General features: G+C 39.4%; 1 protein-coding gene across 2 annotated transcripts in view; it reads right to left on the bottom strand.

The window, feature by feature from the left end:
* The window catches only part of LOC146642411 (uncharacterized), a 33,467-nt gene extending 17,593 nt beyond the window's left edge, over window positions 1-15,874 (bottom strand). For both annotated transcript variants that reach the window (XM_085398473.1, XM_085398471.1), the window contains exons 1-14: window positions 15,607-15,874; window positions 15,318-15,475; window positions 13,738-14,312; window positions 11,430-11,450; window positions 11,279-11,338; window positions 8,791-8,844; window positions 8,655-8,699; window positions 8,439-8,465; window positions 8,041-8,085; window positions 7,883-7,927; window positions 7,490-7,543; window positions 4,397-4,465; window positions 4,227-4,295; window positions 2,255-2,323 (exon numbers count right to left, since the gene is read on the bottom strand). In XM_085398473.1, coding sequence (XP_085254599.1) covers window positions 2,255-2,323; window positions 4,227-4,295; window positions 4,397-4,465; window positions 7,490-7,543; window positions 7,883-7,927; window positions 8,041-8,085; window positions 8,439-8,465; window positions 8,655-8,699; window positions 8,791-8,844; window positions 11,279-11,338; window positions 11,430-11,450; window positions 13,738-14,312; window positions 15,318-15,468 — 1,284 coding nt within the window. In that variant the 5' untranslated portion in view covers window positions 15,469-15,475; window positions 15,607-15,874. The remainder of the gene's footprint in view (window positions 1-2,254; window positions 2,324-4,226; window positions 4,296-4,396; window positions 4,466-7,489; window positions 7,544-7,882; window positions 7,928-8,040; window positions 8,086-8,438; window positions 8,466-8,654; window positions 8,700-8,790; window positions 8,845-11,278; window positions 11,339-11,429; window positions 11,451-13,737; window positions 14,313-15,317; window positions 15,476-15,606) is intronic.
* Between the last annotated feature and the right edge of the window lie 3,809 nt (window positions 15,875-19,683).

The following is a 19,683-nucleotide window of genomic DNA, read 5'->3' as shown; positions in this document are numbered from 1 at the left end:
CCCCTCCCACTCACCCACCCAAGGCTGGATTTATGTCTCCTCAGTGTCAGACTGGGGATGTCTTATATGTAAAGCAAATGTGTTAACCACTACAGCATGCTTTTCATTCACAATGAATTATTTCATCTTTTTAATCTGACTTTAAAGAGAATGATGGCTTTGTAACTGAAAAGCTGCCATTGGAGTAATGTGCATTACGAGCTGTTTCTCAGTTAGTTTCATGGCTTCTTGTGATGGTTTAGCAAAAACAAAATGCTTATTGTTATTATAAATGTTCAGTTTGATTTATGTCAGTTACTGATAGAAGAGTGTAACTTGCTCACCAGAAGTGGCCTGAAAGATCCAAACTTGCACACAGTTTCTGTTTCTTCTACGGAAAGCAGAAGTAGCCATACTATATAGTATATAGGAATATTGTGGTATTTCATGTATATCAAAACGTGCCTAGAGGAGATATAAGTATTACACAAAGAGAAAAAGCAGGAGGAGAAATTCACTGAGGGATTAGAAAGATAATACAGGATGACAGTCAGTAAAATGAAAAAAAAATGCTGCATAATGTCCTGCACTTTATAGACTGCAGAAAAATCCGATTTCCCTTAAGGAAATATTTCTGCGTCTTCCAAGGACATCCAAGATCAACAGAAACAATGTCGCATAGAGGAGTACACTGATTAACATGCCGCTCTTGCATGTTAGCCTCAAGAGGTAAAGATTTACTGTCGTAACTCTATGATCCCTCACAAGCTGAGGTGCTAATGATGTGGAAAAAGCTGCAGAGCTCCTGTGAATCTGGAGCCTGTCGAGGCTTGTCATGTGAAGAATGCTGCTTTGGAACAAGAACGCCATTAAAAAAAGTGGGGAAAAAGCACCCTTGAGGCCAATCTTCAGCAGTGGGGGATCCACCTTCTCCTGTGTGTGTGTGTGTGTGTCGGGGGGGGGGGGGGGGGGGGGGGGCATGGCTGATACCATCACCAAGGCAAGTCGCCAAGTGATAAATCAAATAGTAGTCTGAAGCAGTCTAAAGTTGAAAATTTCACCTGAATTCCACTTCCTGTGATACAAAACTGCTCTGTTAGTCTTATAACAAAGTCACAGAGTTTTTACAGTAACTATGTTTAATTTAGCTGTGTGCATTTATCAAAACAACAGAGCTGCATGACAAATGCACAGATCTGACACCTGTAATTTGAAAGAAACCACAAACATTTTACAAAGGAACGCTTCCAAAAGTAATAATACATTTTTGCAATTACACTGATGTTGAGCTATGTTGTTTTTAATTGCTTGGGGAATCAATACAACTTTTGTGAGAGATAATTAAAATGATCTTAGGGCTGAGTCTGATAAATATTTTAATATTTTTCAACATTAAAAAGAATGAAATAACTCTGCTGGATGTTTCAAATTGTCTTAAATTTTCCACTTTCATTTCAAAAATGTCTCTGTCTGCATGAAAACACAAAAAAACATGTCACTCAAAATCATGCCAAAAGAACAGGTGGAGGCATAAATCTAAACATACAGAAATGTTGGCCAATCAGAAGCCCATAAACAAAAACACGCTGTGCAATCTGAAAAAGGACGGGAAAACTAAGAATAACAATAGGAAACATTAAAGCATCACAAAAACATGCTGTGTATGTCTTCTGCACAGTATAAGGACACACTCAAATACTGAATGAAAAATTTTTTTGGCCCAAAAATGTCAAAGATATCTCTCATGTGGAAATTGCTTTGGAAAACGAAAACAACATGAGAGAACGTATATATCCACATGTGCTTAAAAGACACTGAGTGTGCATATATGAATGTGTGTGCCCGATGGCCTTGAGAAAACACAGACATACGAAAAGACTCTTTATTTCCTCTCTCAGTGAGTCACTGACATGATGCCCTGGCTTTTTTCTTGAACCATCTCTGAAACTTTTTTATGCTTTATGTGGAGATGTTCTCATGTCCTGTGCTGGATACGATCAACGGACTAGATCACAGCACGAGGTAATGAGAGCCATACCACACTGTTAATTTATGGAACTTTTGTGTTGAGTTATCATGTCTTGTAATCCTACACATCATCAATTTCCTGTCATTACATTCTGGAATCTGGAGCCCAGATGGATCTTTGTGTAGGTCAGTTTGTAGATATGAAAGGTATGAATGCCTTAAACAGGGTCAAAGGGGTTAAAAGAGTTTCCCTGGCTGTTTTTTACACGAAAAAGGTCAGACTTAAAAAGCATGAACGCTAACTCACCTTTGGTCCAGGCAGACCTTCTCCTATCAGCCCTCTCTCTCCTTGGACTCCCTGTGGTCCTTGAGGTCCCTGAGTAAAACAAAGGAAACTGAAAAGATGTCTCACATGAAAACTAGGTTGTCTCTGAAGATAAAATGTAATGTCCCTGCTTGGATGTCAACATTTCGTTCTGTTGCTTCTTTACTTGTCTCTTGTCTAAGGTGTGGTGACAAACTGGATCTAACCCCCGCCAAATGTTTCCATCTGGCCAAGGTATTAGCAATAGATCCTTAAACAGTGAGGGGGGTTCACAGAGGGGAAGGTTTGCCTTCAGGGACTTTTGCCAGAAAGCTTTTTTAAAAGTCAGGTGTAGTAGTTTATAGAGCAGCAAGGCTCACATATATATTAGGTTTTATTGGATGTCTGACAGACAAGAGACAGGAGACTGAGGTTGGTGTTCCATGTGTCTCCAAACATCAAAATTCTGATTTTTATTGTTATTCTTTCATATTTAAATTTTTTAAATTACTTTTAAGTTGCACTTTGATTTTAGATTTAGCCATCATTTACCTGCGGCAGAAGTTTAAAACTTGAATTAGATATTATGTGTAGCTAGCCCTCCTGAGTATTTGTTACATTTAATAAAAACTGTTGATGGGAAAAAAAAAAAAAAAAGCCCATATCTATATATATATATATATATATATATATATATATATATATATATATATATATATATATATATATATATATATATATATATACCAAGGGCTCAGAGAAGAGCTCGAGAGGATGTGGAGGGTGAAGGTAACGGTGGTCCCCGTGGTAATCGGAGCACTAGGTGCGGTGACTCCCAAGCTAGGCGAGTGGCTCCAGCAGATCCCGGGAATAACATCAGAGATCTCTGTCCAGAAGAGCGCAGTCCTGGGAACAGCTAAGATACTGCGCAGGACCCTCAAGCTCCCAGGCCTCTGGTAGAGGACCCGAGCTTGAAGGATAAACCGCCCGCAGGGGCGTGCTGGGTGTTTTTTTTTTTTTTTATATATTGAAAGCCCTGAAATATAAGACTTTTAAAACCAGCTCACAATGTTAGCCTCCAAAATTAATAACATTTGAATCTCAATCACGATTTTGGGTTCCCGTAATTAAATTAACATGACAGATTGATATTACCAGATCAAGTATTCCTCATATCAGCGCCTGACCACATGCCCGCATTCTGTATGGCTGAAGGCATTTGTCCACAAACACAGTAAGTAACAAAATCTATAAGAAAATGGTCAACATATTGCACAAAAGATACATTATTCCCTCAGCAATTATTGTTCTAAAGTTGCAATGCTTATGCAGGGTGCAAAACATTGCAAGGGAAAAAGAGAGGCATATCCCAGCTGTCAAGCACTTTGCTTTGAGTTTTAGTCACACTGATCTCAATGGTACAATTAATGTAAGTTAGATTGTCTCTCCAGGTAAAATATGTCTCTGCATGGCTGTCCATATTTTCTTCTGTCGCTTCTTTACATGTCAAACGATTCTATCATTCACATTTATACAGAAATAGATCACTTTTTAAACTATTTAATACACTGCTGAAGCTGTATGTGTCTAAGAGGTATTTTTCTTCCTAAACATGCTCATAATGGTCTTTATTTAATGTCCACTGGACAAATCTTCACACCTTTCAAGGTTTGCTCTTGTTTCTGCCTCCTTTGCCTTGTCCAAAAACAGCACTTTTCCAGTTTAGCAAGCTAGTTGCCATAGTTACTCAGGTTGTTTCACCATTCACTATTTCAGCTGCTTGGAAGAAGGTACCAAGAGCGAAAAATGCTATCTTCTCGCATTTTATTTATTTATTTATGTATGTATCCAGAAGTTTAAGTACCCCCTAGACATCATTACTCCATACCCATTACATTGTACATTTGGCATTTTGACATTACATTGCCATCATCTACAATGCTAATGTGAAGTGTGAGTTGCTAGTTTATCTCACCGGTGGTCCAGGCTCACCAATTCCTAGAGGACCTGGAGGCCCTGGTTGCCCCTGGAAACCAATATCACCCTGCAAGAAAGTGAGAGGAGTGCTCATACAGGGTGAGAGTCAAGTGGATTATTATGCCTTTGTAACTTAATTTTCCAAAAGAATTGGGTAGCAGACTTTACCTTGGGTCCCGGAAGGCCAATCCCTTGTTCCCCTTGGATTCCAGGTGGCCCAGGAAGTCCCCTTTCCCCCTATAAAAAGACAAGCAGGGACAGACTTGTGGATACAAAGGCGCATAAACAGTTGCACGTACAGTTGTAAACAACAGCAAAAAAAATCCGAAATGACTGACTTTCTTTCCCACACCCACATAAACATACATGTTCTGCTTCCTCTCCTTCTCAGCTGTTTTTAAAGGGGATTTAGGACTACGGGGTTCCTTCATTCCTTTAGCTTTATTGTTAAAGAATGCAATTATTCACGCAGAGGTCATAAATCACAGCTTTGCTGTGCAACAGGAGGGCGAGGAAAAGGCGTGAAGAGGCTGTAGAAATGTTAGCAGGCGCATACCAGTAGATTTTTTTTTCTTCTGTTGCCCTTTCAAGCAAGTTGGGACAATGTTTAATGCCAGACATTAGTCTGCCATTGAGGTGATATAGGATGACAGCCAGATTATCAACATGAACATTCTTCCAAAATAATTAAGGAGGGAACACTTGGTGGGGGAGTGTGTGCTTATGGCAGAATTGGCAGGTATAACACGGGACTGGGGGCTTAAAAAGTGGAAACAGACAAATAAGCTGACAAGGTAATAACAGATGAGCTACTTCAGAGGGCTTTCCAATGTTCCAGCAGGGACGGATCATAACTCACAATAAAAGCGTTCAAATGTATAGTCATTGAATCAGTGTTATCAGTTAGTAGAACTACTTGACATTTGTGATGTTATTTATGCCGGCGCTGGATGAAGTTAATCAAATTGCATTTTAAATGTCAATGTTGTGCGTGTGATATTTTGCATCTGACGATCAAACACTTTATTTATGTCACATTCTTCCATAGGCAGCAAAGCGTTTCATGTTTCACCACTACTACTCCACAGGTACCAGAATTATTGGAGGCTCCTTTGATACGGCTATGTAAGACTTAACCCAAAGCAGACTTCAAAGGACTTTATGTGTCCAGCTTAAAAAAAAAGTGTATCCTTTAGATATACATCTGGTTTTTAAGATTTTGGGTCACCTTTGATGAATGATTTTGGGCTGGACAAGGGGAAAGGCCAGTCTCTGGTTCAGAGAGAATTCCATCACATATAAAGGAATGTCTGATTTATGTCTCCTTTAGTTCACTTTTGTACTCTCGGAACAAGTTCTAAAGACATGTAGTGCAGCCTTGTTGAAAATCAAATGAACTTCTAGCCCTTCCACAGGGGCCACAGTGGAAGGTGGAGTGAAAAGGCTGCCACAATCAGATGCATCTATCTTAAATGTAAAAAATGCTTTATTCTCTACACAACAATCAAACAAAAGTAGGGACTGGCTTGATTGCTCAAAAATAAAGTTCCTCTAAAGCCACTTAAGGTGGCTCTGAAAGTGAGTGAGTCCTGATAGACTCACCAGTTAAAATGTCCAACGTTACAACATTAAAAACCTCATTTAGAATCCATCCATCCGTTCGCTTCTGCTTATCCTTCTCAGGGTCCCTGGAGCCTTTCCCAGCTGTCGTAGGGCAAGAGGCAGGGTACACCCTGGACAGGTCGCCAGTCTGTCGCAGAGAGCCATTCAGAACTATAAGTAATTTAGATTTTTCAATTAACCTATCCCCACAAACTACATGTCTTTGGACTGTGGGAGGAAGCCAGTGTACTCACGCAAACACAGGAAGAACATGCAAACTCCACACAGAAAGACTGATAGTGGATTGAACTCAGGACCTTTTTGCTGTGAGGCAACAGTGCTAACCACCGTGCCACCGTGCTGCCCCTTATTTTGAGTATGGCACAAAAACTATTTTGGCTTCAACTGTACTACTGCTTTAATTAAGTATTTGGATACAGGCTTAAAATGATATTGTAGGTGTATCTATGGTTGCTTTAATTGACAGGTACACCTGCATGGGTATAGGTTTACCTACACAGGTGACTTAAGCTTCAACTCAACCAGTGATGCTGGTGCTTTTTGGAGAATTTTTACTCTCATCAGTGTTTTCATTGGGACATCTAACGGTTTTATTTCATTTCTTTTTCTTAAGTAATTTCCCCATTTTTTTAACATAACTTTTAATTTCCCTGTGCCATGTTTTTCAAACATTTGTTTTCTGCTCTTACTTATAAACTGTTTTTCTTTTAGTCAATTTTCTGTCTTCACATTAATTATTACCTTCTGGCTAAACCTGTCAGTTACTGGTTAACTTATTGGACACCTGGAAGAGTAAGAAAATCAACACATTTTTTGTGTGTAACAAGAAAAAAAAATTTTTTGAAAGAAAAGCAATAAATAAAACACATTAACCCTTTATTTCACATGAATTGTGTGACTTTAAATCCAGCCACCTTAAAATGACTTAAATCTACTGTATCCATTTGGAGATGTATTAATCAAAGTGGGGTTGCATCAACACTAACCAGATACTTACTCTGAATAGCCAATCACCTGAAAAACAAGTTAATACATTGAATGTAGGCTGGACTATCAGAATATCCTAACAATTCATTGAAAAGCCCTCAGTTGAACCTAAATGCTGCAGTAAGAGTACTTACAGGGACAAGAAAGCGAGAGCCTATTTCTCCCATATTGGTTTCCCTTCATTGGCTCCCCGTTAAGTCTAGCATCTCTTCTGTGGGCCAAACTCCCACGAGACAGCCTGTTTACCTTTAGAATAAGGCTTAAAATTTTCCTTTGTAATCAAGCTTAGTTAGGGCTGGATAAGGTGAGGTAAATGGTAAATGGACTGATTCTTACATAGCGCTTTTCTACTCTTTCTGAGAACTCAAAGCATTTTATACAACTTACCCACCCATTCAAACTTCTTCATTCAAGTACTCTCATCTACGCTTTTGATAAAGCTTATAGTCAGGGCTGGATCAGATCACACTGAATCCTCCTTTAGTTACGGTGCAATAGTCCTAGACTGCTGGAGGCTTTCTCTGATGCAGTGATCTCTACCCATTATGTGAACCGAGGCTACACTACACTACATACAATCAGTATTTTAGATGGAAGCTTCAAACATGTCAACCACTGCAATTGGCTTCATTGAGACAGAGGAGTACTTACTTTTTTGCCCATCACACCTTCAGGTCCAGTATCACCAGGTGGGCCGGATAAGCCCTAAAAGTTAAATGAGTGTGTGAGTGACACACTTATATATAAGTAAGTAGTAGACAGAAGTAGTACATTAAGTTAATGTAAATTAATTATGGATAACATAGACCGACATCTTTGAAATAAAAATACTGTCCTGATGTCCTACTGACCTGAACAACAACATGCTAAGGCTGTATGGATAGGCTACACCTGTTGATGTGTACCTGCCACTAACAGTCACTATTTAAAAAATATCATACAATTTAATGATACAAATTTGTCCTCTTTTTTATCATTCTTAAGTGCATTGTGGGATGTTTTGACAGGTGATTTGATACCAAGAGAAATAAAATTTAAATTTACTTGAAGTCCACGATTTCCTCTTGGTCCAACTGGTCCTTCAGGACCCTGTAATAAATGACATTTGTTAAGCTTCATATTCACAAGCAGTGCTTTAGCAACTTTGTAATATTTGAACACATATATAAGATTTGTTTCACAACATTCAAATTGCAACATACTCTGTCTCCCTTAATTCCAGGTGTGCCACACTCCCCCCTCTCTCCCTGTGATAGAATAAAAAGTGTTAGGTGAGTTCTTTAGTATAGCATCATTATGCATAATTTAGGACTTGTATCCCATGGTTTTTCTGTGACACATTTATGACACAGAGTGTAATGCCCAAGGATAACTTTATCATTGTACAATGGGAAATATGTAAACACAAGATTGGCATCAAAGATAGTTGAACAAAGTTGTAAAACTGAAACAAAACTGAACTGCATCACATTTCCAGTATTACTGTATTATATCATGTACGGAGGATATAATTCTGTAGTTTCCCACAAGCATGGGGAAGTTTGCGTAACCATGAAGACAGAGAGAGAGACATAAAGAGAGACTAGAATCTATACATTACCTTCTCCCCTTTGTATCCTGGTTTTCCCTGTGTGTACAAAACATCACGTCAGGAGGATAAAGACAAAGAGAAAAGCGCTGGAATACAGTTAACAAAAAAATACTTCATTCTTCTCATTCTACAATAATGATTTATGGAAGAGCGATGTTAAGGCTTTCACACTGAATTTGTCAGTCTTGACTTAGCCTTGACCTTACCAACTTGATTTAAGCTCACCTCTGCTCCAATTCGACCTGGAAGTCCACCGAGCCCAATCTCACCCTGTGAAAAAGGGAATTTTAGTTTAAAAAGGAAAGGCAGGCCACGTTGTTTGCATGTGCTTTAACTGTGTGAAATAAATACAAGTCTGCACCTTTTGTCCTTTTGGGCCAGGGCTTCCATCCTCTCCAGGACGACCCTTCTTGCCCTGTAGAGAAAAACATTGTAGCAAGGTTAAAGATACATAATCATCGACAGAGTAACATTTCTGTTTGTTAATACTTTGTATAAAATAAATATATTAAATCTTATTTAATTAACTTTATTCCCAGTACAGATAGTGAATAACTGTATTTTACTGTAACTACCTAGCAATACACCTTTAAGTGTGGCCCATGCCATCTCTTGCAGGAGACCCTTCAGCATGTTGAACAGCTGTCAGTGGAAGCGAAGGCCAATAAAATAGCCTTCCTTCTTCCTATTGCTGTGCTGCAATGCACAGTATAACAGCTCTTTTTGTTTAACAGAAACATGTTTCCAGTTCATCACAGCCGCTGAGTCTGGGAGCAGATGAGACAAAAGAGATGTGGTCTGCATGCGAGTGTAAGTCCGTAGACGAACAACCGTCTGGTTGTTTTTGCTGTTTTTGTGTTGTGAACTATGCATGCTCTTACATTGTAAGTATACGCCTTCTTGTGTGTGTCTGTCTTCATACAGTGTTTCCGTCAGTGTGTGCAGATAGACACAGCTGTGGTTTTGGAGCATTAGGTTTGAGAGGGTAATTACGCTGTTCTCATCCTGTGAAAATACATCAAAGAAAAACTGCAGTGTCTAATTGAAGCTGACCTTCTCGCCACAATAAAAGATATCCTCTTGTCACGACATGGCTTTGGCAGGCAAAGGAGGTCTTTCATTGTAACATTGTATCTGCTGAGATGTGTCCTCACACAATCCAAAGTTCACGGGTTGCTTTAACAGACGTGATTCAGCAGATTTCTCATGTACATTTAGATCATTTCTGAAAAAAATCGCTAGAGGAATGTACTCTAACTGCTTCAGGGTTGTTTAAAACCATAAGATTTACTAAACTCCCTCCAAAAATGTGCAAGTAGTCTTTTGGCATAGACACTGAGTTGTTATCTGTGCTGTGCTTGTTATCAAGCAAGCCAGTTTTGGCGTCACTGTCTTTTCAGCACAGTAGAAAAGTATGGATTATGACTGTAAAATAAATGATAACAATTGAAAATTGATAAATGAATTATTAAATATAATTTCATAACTTTATACTACAGAAATTTTTACATAGTGGCGTTTTTTAAATGTCATTCTAATTTATTATTTTTTGATCTGGAAAAGCAGAAAATACAATTTTCTAATGACTAAAGCTAAAAATGTAACTGAAGAAAGGCTGTTTAGCAGTGTACTCAAACTGTTTAACTTCTTCTAAATTGTATTTCTCTGAAGAAGATATTTAGAATTCAAATGCTGCAGTTATTTGCTTCTGTTAAACAGAGCTCTATAGTGAGTGACAACCCCAACCCTGGTATGTTTGGAGGCTTTCGGTGGGTGAGGCTCAAAACTTAGAACACTGTACCAACTGTCTAGTAGCCTCTAGCCTCTGGGGCTTTTCTGTTGCCAGCGATACTGGTACATTACAAAAAGTAAATAATGAAGAGGACCAACTCCAAATTCTTTAACTTCATCTAAAATCATCAGGTAAACAGTTGAAACGTGGACATATTTGGGTGTTCCAACATGATAATGATCCCAAACCCACATCAAAACTGGTTTTTGAATAGATAACACAAGCAAGATAAAGCAAACTATTAACTTTTTGGAGTGGGCATCTCAAAGCTCTGACCTCAGCCATATTGAAACTATGATTAAAAACAGGGTCTCTATCAGGAAACCAACCAATTTAAATGACCTATGAAAAACAAGTTTGGTCAAATATCCATCAGAATGATACAGGAAGCATCTGGTGCAGAGTTGACTTACTAAAGGACATCCAGCCAAATATATACGTATATATATATATGAGCCAGTATATGTAATTTTGATAGCTCAGTCAATTTTTTAACTGTACTGGCAACAACTTTAAAATTAAACATGTTAACTGAAGTCTGTAAAGTCTGAAAAGTAGCTCTTGGGCTTTTTTTTTTTAGTAATTTCTTTGAGCACTGCAATATTTGACATTTGGGTGAAGTTTGGGAATTTGTGAATATTTTCTGCTCTCAATAATCTTGCTCACTGTACAATGATGGACTACAAGTTATTTGAAAATGGCCATATAACTCTTTCCAGATTGATGAAGAACAGTGATTGATTTTTTTAAGGTTACTGATGATGAGTCTCCTGCTTTGTGTTAACAAATATCTGAATGCTACAGACTAGTGAACATTCAAGATCCTTGTTTTTATAGAGGTCACACCTCTCACACCTGGTTTTGAGCAACTCTGTAAAATTAAATTAAATATTTATCTTTTATTTATATGTAAAATGCAGTTATTTTCCTTGTGTTGTTACATAAGAAAAAAGGCAATGTTACCCAATTTTATTTATCTCGTTACATATTAAATACTTTATTTAGTAATTATTGATTATTGGACACTTTTCTGCTCCATAGATGTTGGCATACTCACAGCAGGTCCACTGGGTCCCCTCTCACCCTTCTCACATGCACATTTGCTCTGCAGGGGGCACTTCAAAAAACAAGAGAAGAAGAGTGAGATGGACCATACAGGGGCATATATAACAAAATATGTCTGGAAAAACATGAGGCTCAAGACTTACCCCTTCATCAGCCACAGCCGTCTGTGATGGAAGAAGCAGAACAATATCAAGATGTTGTAACCTTCTTTTTTTTTTTACATATATACAATTCAACAGAGTAGCTCAAAATTGAAGGTAAGACAATATTCTCAGTATTCTGGCTTCAAAACACACATCTAAAGACACATCTGTTATTAGAGGACCTGAGTGTTGCTGTTCAATGGGAACTAAAGATAAAAGACAAGTTCTCAGCTGGGACAGGACTACATGATTATGACATACAGATGCTGACTGTACAAGGCAATGAGATGAAAGTCGTGAGTGTAGATGCTGCTGGGCTGTTGCATGCCATGAGAATTCAGTCTGTCAGATCCAGTGTTCTGGGAACCTCGGTGCAGGTTTTCCATAAAGATTTTCCTTTGTCATGTGTACCACCTGTGTCAACAGTACAGCTTAAGTTTGAAGCCTGAGTGGCATTTGAGGGGCTTGTTGAATGATGAAGCATGCTTGCATGGGTTTGCTGTGTTGCTGTATTTACTGCACCCAATTTTCCCACAAAGAGTTATAATGTGAAGCACATGTTGCTGCCAGTAGCCTGGAAGCATGTCTGGAGAATGTTTCAGAGCAACACATGCTGCAATTGTCTTGGCAGAAATACTTATAAAAGTTAACTTACCTAACTTAAGTCAACATAAAATGTTTCTTAGTTTCATCACGTTTCTCTACAGAGTTTTATTGCTAATGACAGCAGATCTATTACCATGGCAGCCGGTAGCAGGTGTACATAGGGGATGCAATAAGGCAAGAAATCAAAGCAGTGGGTGGTAACAATGGCAGCAGCAGTGGAAGTGCTTATTCAGTGCCTTGAGATACTAAAGACTTTTGATTTGGAAAGCATCTGTCTGCATAATGGCTTTTTGAAGATTTTATCTGTCATAATTCTTTTCCCCTCTGGAAACAGGCAAATATCAAACATACATGCAATTTCACAAGCAGTGTAAGAGCCGTAGGTATATGGTTTCTAGCCAGTTCAGAATGATAACTTGTAAGTCTGAACATGCATGAGCGTAGGCTTTTCTTCCAAGGTGCTTAAATGAAAATGTATTTAGAAAACTATAATTGGGCAATTTATATTTTTGTGCCATGAAAAATTAATTGCACCCTGCATGATTTCTTAGCGTTAGTGCGTATTTGTCAAACCCCCAAAAAGCAAAAAATGAAATTTTGCATCAGGTTAAACACATTTTAGCATGAGAAAAAGCAACATGAATAAATACAAAATGTGGTTCTTTAATGATTATTTAAGGGGGGGGGGGGGGGGGGGGGGGGGGGGATCCAAAGCTTAGTTCATTTTCACTAGGCATGCCCAGGCTTGATTAATGCCATACTCGATAAATCCTGAAATCACTTAAAAAGAACCTGTTTGACAAACCTGTTTGCTAAATGATCTCAGAAACTAACACATCATGACTCTTTCTTTAAAAAAAACAACAACAAAAAAAAACTGTTGAAAAACAATGTCAAGAACAGAGTCTGGAAAAACTTTGGACTCTACTGACCCACATGAAGAATTATTCACAAATGGAGAAAACTAGAAACAGTGGTCCAAAAGTGCCTCAATAACTAATACAACAGGTCACAAAAGAACCCAGAACAACATCTAAATGTCTGTAAAGGTTCTCAGTCATCAAGGTCATCGAAGTCTAAGGAGGGTCATGGACCCCCTATTGATCCTCTACCTTATCACACGAGCCAAGGTGTGAAAATGGTGTGGGTCACAATCCAAGCCAAGGTTTCAGGTGAACCCACTGACCCACACCCGTTTTGACACCTTGGCTCGTGTGATTAGGTAGACGATCAGTAGGGGGTGCATGACACTCCCATAGGGCTTAAAATCTGGGACTCTCTACGAACTCAAGAAGCTTCTCGGATGAGAGGTGAAACGTCTTCAAGAAACTTAAGAAATGCAATCTTCACTTTCCTCAGTTAAGGTCAGGGTTCAACAGGAAGAATAAGCCTGGACAAAAATGGCATCCGTGGGAAAAGTCCAAGCCAGAAAAACACATAAAGGCTTGTCTCATAGGAAGGCTTGGGCAGCATTACAGCTTAATAACTTAAATCATCATTTTGTGTTTACTCTGGTTATCTTTTTTAATATTGAAATTTGTTTGATTATCTGAAACATGTAAGTGTGACAAATGCCAAAGACTAAAAAATCAAGAAAGGGGGCAAATATTTTTTTTTATTGCAGTGTACCATAAAAAGCTAATAAGCCAGTCTGTAGCATACAATCCAAAACAAGCAAAAACTAAATGTTGTTTTTACTCACAATTTCTTTAATAACTTTTTCCGCAACGTTTCTGTCCTGCAGGTTGTGAAGGTAGCGGGAAGCTGGAGAGTTAGCAATTAGCTGCAGCTGTGCTTTATTAGCCAGCTCGTTGGCTTCAGGCGTGATTCCTATGGCAAAGAAACGGACACCCTGGTTCTTGGCATCAGCCACAGCTGAAAATATGTCTGGGTTCCTTGGGTGAGAGATGCCATCAAAGAGCAGAATGGCCACCTTTACGCTGCTGGTATCTGACTCTTCTGAGTAGATGCGGGTCAAGTTAGTGATGGCATAGGTGGTGTAGGTGCCGTGGCCAATATACACAATTGGAGAAATTCGGGCCTTAAAGTCTTCTGTGCCTCGCCACTGTTTGAAAGTCTGCTCTATGATGACGTGACTGCTGTACTGAAGGAGGGCTGCACGGGAACTCAACCCCCGTCCAGTCTGCAGCCGCAGGCCCTGCAGCCGGTCCATCAAGTCTAAGGCAAAGCGCTTTTCCTGGGCATGGTTGTCCTTGGCACTCTCTGAGCTATCGATAAGAAAAGCTATCTCCAAACTGCAGTCCTCATCAACAAGTGCTGAAAAGAGAGGAGTTAGGCTTTATGAAACATGCAATAGCAAAAATATCAGCTGCCTTAAACTGAAATCTCTCAGCTTTTAAATATTAATGAAGCTATTAGTGAAGAGGCAGGAGAAAACAAGACAAGAGAGCAGAGACGACACGTAGCAAAGGGCCTCAGGTCAGAATCGAATCGCATTATATTATATTATGTTTAACATATTACATTATGTTATATATATATAACCAATGAGTGATATCAACTAATGTTTAACATTTAAAATGCAGAGCGTAAAGGACCAAGTAAGTATTTAGCAAACAAAGCACATGTTGCATTTCACTGTTACAGGACAGCTGTTAAGCTTCACAGCAAACCTCTGGATACAATGAATTTTCCTGTATTTGTTGGCTGGAAATTTTCATTTTAATGATACCAGCCAAATGCAAAGACCCCACTGATCACAGTCAAACAAATTTCATTACTAGGGGTGACATTTTTATCAGACTGTCCTCTAGAGGGGGGAAAGGTGATTTATTAGGTTTATTGACTGTTATAGGCTGATCGCTTTTCCAGAACAGTGTGATGACTTTGTGAATGTGACATGTCATTTTAAAAAGAAAATAAAAGTAACTCAACTTGCTGCACCAACCTTGGTGGAAGGAGGTCACAGATCTAATACAGGCTGAGGATAAATCACATTAATCTTCACGGGAATATGTCACAGAGAGAATGTGCCTGAGGAAACAGGACTCTGAGCGAATAAAACGTTTGGGTAACAGAGCACTGAATGGTCACGAGGGAGATGGATGATTCTGAGAAGCCTCAGAGATACGATCAATCCAGGTGGATTGCATCCTGCAGCGATGTCCTTGTTGAATATCATCTTCTACTTTTTACACCTGTAGCTGTACTGTTTCCTTACCTGAACAAATTCCACACCACTTCCTCCAAATTAGAGTATTAGTGGAAAAGAAAAAAAGTAGACTCTGGTTTTCTTAGAAATTCTTGAAACAAAAAACTTACATTTGCCATTTGGAGGTATGAAGTTTGAAGAATATATTTTGTTCTTCTTCTTAGGGGTTACCGCTGGTTCTTCATCGCCTTCTTCATAGTCCTGTGCCAACAGACCCTGAAGTCCCCACAGCAGCAGGAGCCAGTGCATGGAGGGGACCATGACTTCTCTAACAGGGGTAAAGGAAAAACGATTAAAAAAGAGATGCATTTGAATACTGCGCACAAAACCCTGTACACACTCACAGAACAAGCTTTAACAAGCATAAATGTTTAAGACTCAGCCATCAAGCATGCATACCTTGCAGTGTTGCTGACTCCTTAAGAACTTGTGCCCTGTACTCCGTAGCTCTCCTGGCAGTGAAATTCAGGAAAAAGTTTAAAATAGGACAAATAAGAATTTCTTCAGTCAGAGTAAGTTTGATTCCATGTCCTGTGCGTCATGTTTATTGGCCTGTTGCAGAAGTTGTTGCAGAGTCTCCAGATGCAGCAGGCAGCATATGGTCACACCAGAAGCTGAAGCAGCAGTGAAAAACCCCAAACCTTTATTCTGGCTCTCATGGGACTCCCATAAATTCAAGCCATCCCCAAGCTTGCATTAAATGAAGAGAAGTCCGGCCCTTTTTCTGATGATCGCTCCCTTTGGGTGAGAGTGTGGGTGGGGTAGAGAGGCAGTTACAGACATTCTAGAAAGACATGATCGAGCAACCAGTAACCTTTCCCTCTAAGCTCATTTTTTTGTAATTGCTGGTTGGGTTCCAAGTGAGTATTTATCCGTGTTTTCAGTGTGTTTTGTGGCAGTAGGGCAATTTAGGACATAAAGATAACGATATTATAATATGTCTGGTGAGAAAATGGGCAATCTATCTAGTTTTTCAATATACAAGATGCCTCACTCATCCAAGCACTTTTTATACACCTAAGTGCTTTTTTGTGTTATCCTTGCCCAAGGATACTTGGTCATCCAGATTCGAGTACCCAGAGCTTAAACCACCACCCTTCTGATTGGTAGTTGACCTGCTCTACCTCCTGAGCTGTAGCCTCTCCACTGGTGTTACTCTATTATCTAACTGTCAATATGACTGGACCATTGAAGTCCAGGTTAGCTATTTCAGGTAACTATTTTGCCTCTTGGAGCCACTGTGAACTCATTGCAGTTTATAGATGTATGACAGAAGCTCATCTAAAAATGTCCCATTGACCCCCTGCTGTACATGTTATTAGCCTTCCATCTAAGCCAGTAGTATTTATTTTAATATTATTTTAATATTTATTCATATTTGTGTTTACCTGATAATTGTAAGTCCAGCCTTTTAGCTCAGATTTTGGACCCCACCATTAACAGAGGTAAACATTTAGCTCATTGTTTTTTCTGTCTGAATATACCGCTAATGTATATTGGATTTTTCGAATCTATTTGTGGCTAAAAGGAATAGTAAGAGTAAAAGAAATAAAGCTTGAAGTCTCCATCAAGCCAAGGGAACAATCACTCCATGGTCATTTTCTGTAGGTTAACCAGTGCAAGCAGCCCCGTTGCGAGATCTCGCAAAACAAACTCGGGATCTCGCAAAACTTTTGCAAGATCTTGCAAAACAAACTCGGGAGTTGAAAAGTTGAATTCCAACGATGGCGGCAGCTACTTAGTTGTAATATTATTCTTTCTGGGTCACAAAATACACTTTTAAGATATTTTCAGGCGTGAATGTAGTTGTGTAAACATCAGATACCTGTTCGGTTTACAAGACATCACATATTTGCAAAAGTGCTCCGACGTTTTCGGAGATCTGACATCCACTAGCTCGAAGCTAACGGGAAGTCGAGACCTACTACAGCCAGGAGGAACACCGCCTTCCCGGCACATCGTGCCTCGACCTCCCGGTCGGCTTCGAGCTGGTGGCCTGCGAGATCCCGAGTTTGTTTTGCGAGATCCCGAGTTTGTTTTGTGAGATCTTGCAAAAGTTTTGCGAGATCCCGAGTTTGTTTTGCGAGATCTCGCAAAACTTTTGCGAGATCTCGCAAAAGTCCGTCTTAATTTTTTTTTTCTCCCATGTCCCCTGCGGGGCTCCGTACTCTTAAGGTAACACACCGTGCAAAAGAAGTTACCAGAACCCACCTATGAAAACACCCAGAGCAGTTATCTGTTTTTCCTTTGACTTGATTTCCTGACATTTACAATACTCCGAACTAAGTAAACTAATAAGAATATTTACAGACCAATGTAGTGTCTACAGGTAAATACTAGTGTAATATATTTCTGAGAGTAAATCTGGATGGAATTTTCAATATTCATTTATTTATATTGTTCAGAACCAGTAGGTCTAATTTGGACCCACATGAATCCTTTTCAGTTCCAAAGAAAAGTTTCATAGCTCCTGAAATATATTATAATATCTGTGCAGTACTGGATCAGAGGAGTTTTGTATTCCCAGGGTTTAACCATATAACTTGAACCAGACTCCCATAACTCAGAAACTGGAATAACACTTGGACTAAATGAAGAAATGGATAGGCTCAATACAGCAGGAACTCAGCGTAATTGGCAGTCCAAATATAATCAAACAGTATATGAGCGACTTTGGCCTTTGTGATGCATGGCGCTCCCTTCACCCCAACAGTAAGGAATGTACTTTTTTTCTCACATGTTTATCAAAGATGAAGACTTTATTAAATATTTTTAAAAAGAATGGACTCTATATTTAGACTATAAAGACACTCCCGGAACTTCAGCATCTATGGGAAGCAGATGGGAAGCAGGGAAAGCTGTGATGAGAGGTAAAATAATTTCTTTCTCATCACATAAAAAGAAAGAAGAAAACAAAAATATTCAGGAATTAGAAAAAAACATCAAATCCCTAGAAGAAGCCTACGTGTCTCACCAAGATCAAGAAACAATGAACAAAATAGGCAAAACAAAACTAGAATTAAATGAGATAATTGATAAAAAATATATATATAAATTCTTAGTACAAAGACTACGCTTACTAAATTATGAACATGGTAATAAATCCGGTCAATTTCTAGCAAACCAGTTAAAAATAAAGAAAGAAAAAACAAGATTCTGCTGTTCAAGATTCATCTGGGAACACAGATGAATCTTGTTCAAAACAAAAAAACAACATTTTCAGGGATTTCTATAAAACGTTGTATTGACCACAAATAAACCCATCTAAAAAAGAAATTGATCAGTTTTTGGACAACAACTCTTCCAAAATTATTAGACACTCAAGCAATGGCACTGGATTCACCACTGACGCCAGGTGAACTCCAGGAAGCCCTGATAAGTGTGCCCAATAATAAGGCTTCGGGTCCAGATGGCTTTCCTGCAGAATTCTACAAAGAATTCTGGACGATTCTAGCACCAGTTTTTTACTGAACGTTGTTGGAAATCAAAGAAAAGGGCAGACTTCCATGAAATATGAATTCTGCAAACATTAATCTCCTGCTAAAACCAGGCAAAGACCCTGTATATCCCTCAAGCTATCGTCCAATATCCCTTATAAATGTAGACCTTAAAATAATCTGCAAAGCTCTCTCAAATAGACTAGAGAAAATAACCCCCCTCTTAATTCTTACGGGTCTCCTCAGCTCTTATATCCCTGGGAGAGCGCTTAGATCAGCAGGCCAAATGCTCCTGGTGCGACCTAGTTCTCGGCTCAAGACCAGAGGTGACCGCGCATTCGCCGCTGTCGCACCCTACCTCTGGAATAACCTCCCCCTAGCTATTCGGGCGTCTGATTCAATTCAATCTTTTAAATCTCAATTAAAAACTTATTTGATTAGCCTTGCTTTTGTAACAGCCGCCGTTTTCTTTGTGAGTATTTATTATTTATGTGGGCAAAAGCCTGTTCTAACGTTTGAGTCTAAGGTTTATTTTTTAGCACCTGGCGGCTCTTTTTTACGGAGCCCCGCAGGAGACATGGAAGGAAAAAAAATTAAGACGGACCTTTTCGAGATCTCGCAAAAAAACTTGGGATCTCGCAAAAGTTTTGCGAGATCTGAACTGGGCCCCGGTCCAGATGGGCCTGGGCCCCCTTTCGCTGGCGGGTTGCAGAGTATGGGGGCGGTCTGCATCTCCCCACCCCAGGGAAAAGGGTAACACTACCTGGGTCTGGGTGCAGTTTCCCCCTCCAGAGGCAAGGGTACCTAGACCCGGGGCTTAGAGTACGCTTGGGGAGTGTGATTGTGTGTATAGTGTCTCTTTATGTCTGTGTCCACTTTGGGTGAGTGTTGAGTAATTGCATATGAGAGCATGAGGGTGGGAATGGATGTTTGTATCTGTGTGTGCCTGTTTGTCTGTGTCCACCGAGGTATCAGACGCCACCTCTCTGGGGACATCTCAGGCCCTCCAAGGTATGGAGGCCTATCTCCCCCACCACTT

The sequence above is a fragment of the Rhamphochromis longiceps genome, linkage group LG23, assembly GCF_057381845.1.
Source record: "Rhamphochromis longiceps isolate RC_006_pf linkage group LG23, R_longiceps_female_GT1.1, whole genome shotgun sequence".
Classification (NCBI taxonomy): Eukaryota; Metazoa; Chordata; class Actinopteri; order Cichliformes; family Cichlidae; genus Rhamphochromis; species Rhamphochromis longiceps.
The sequence above is the reverse complement of the archived record's forward strand: the minus strand, read 5'-3'. Positions and strand labels throughout refer to the sequence as shown.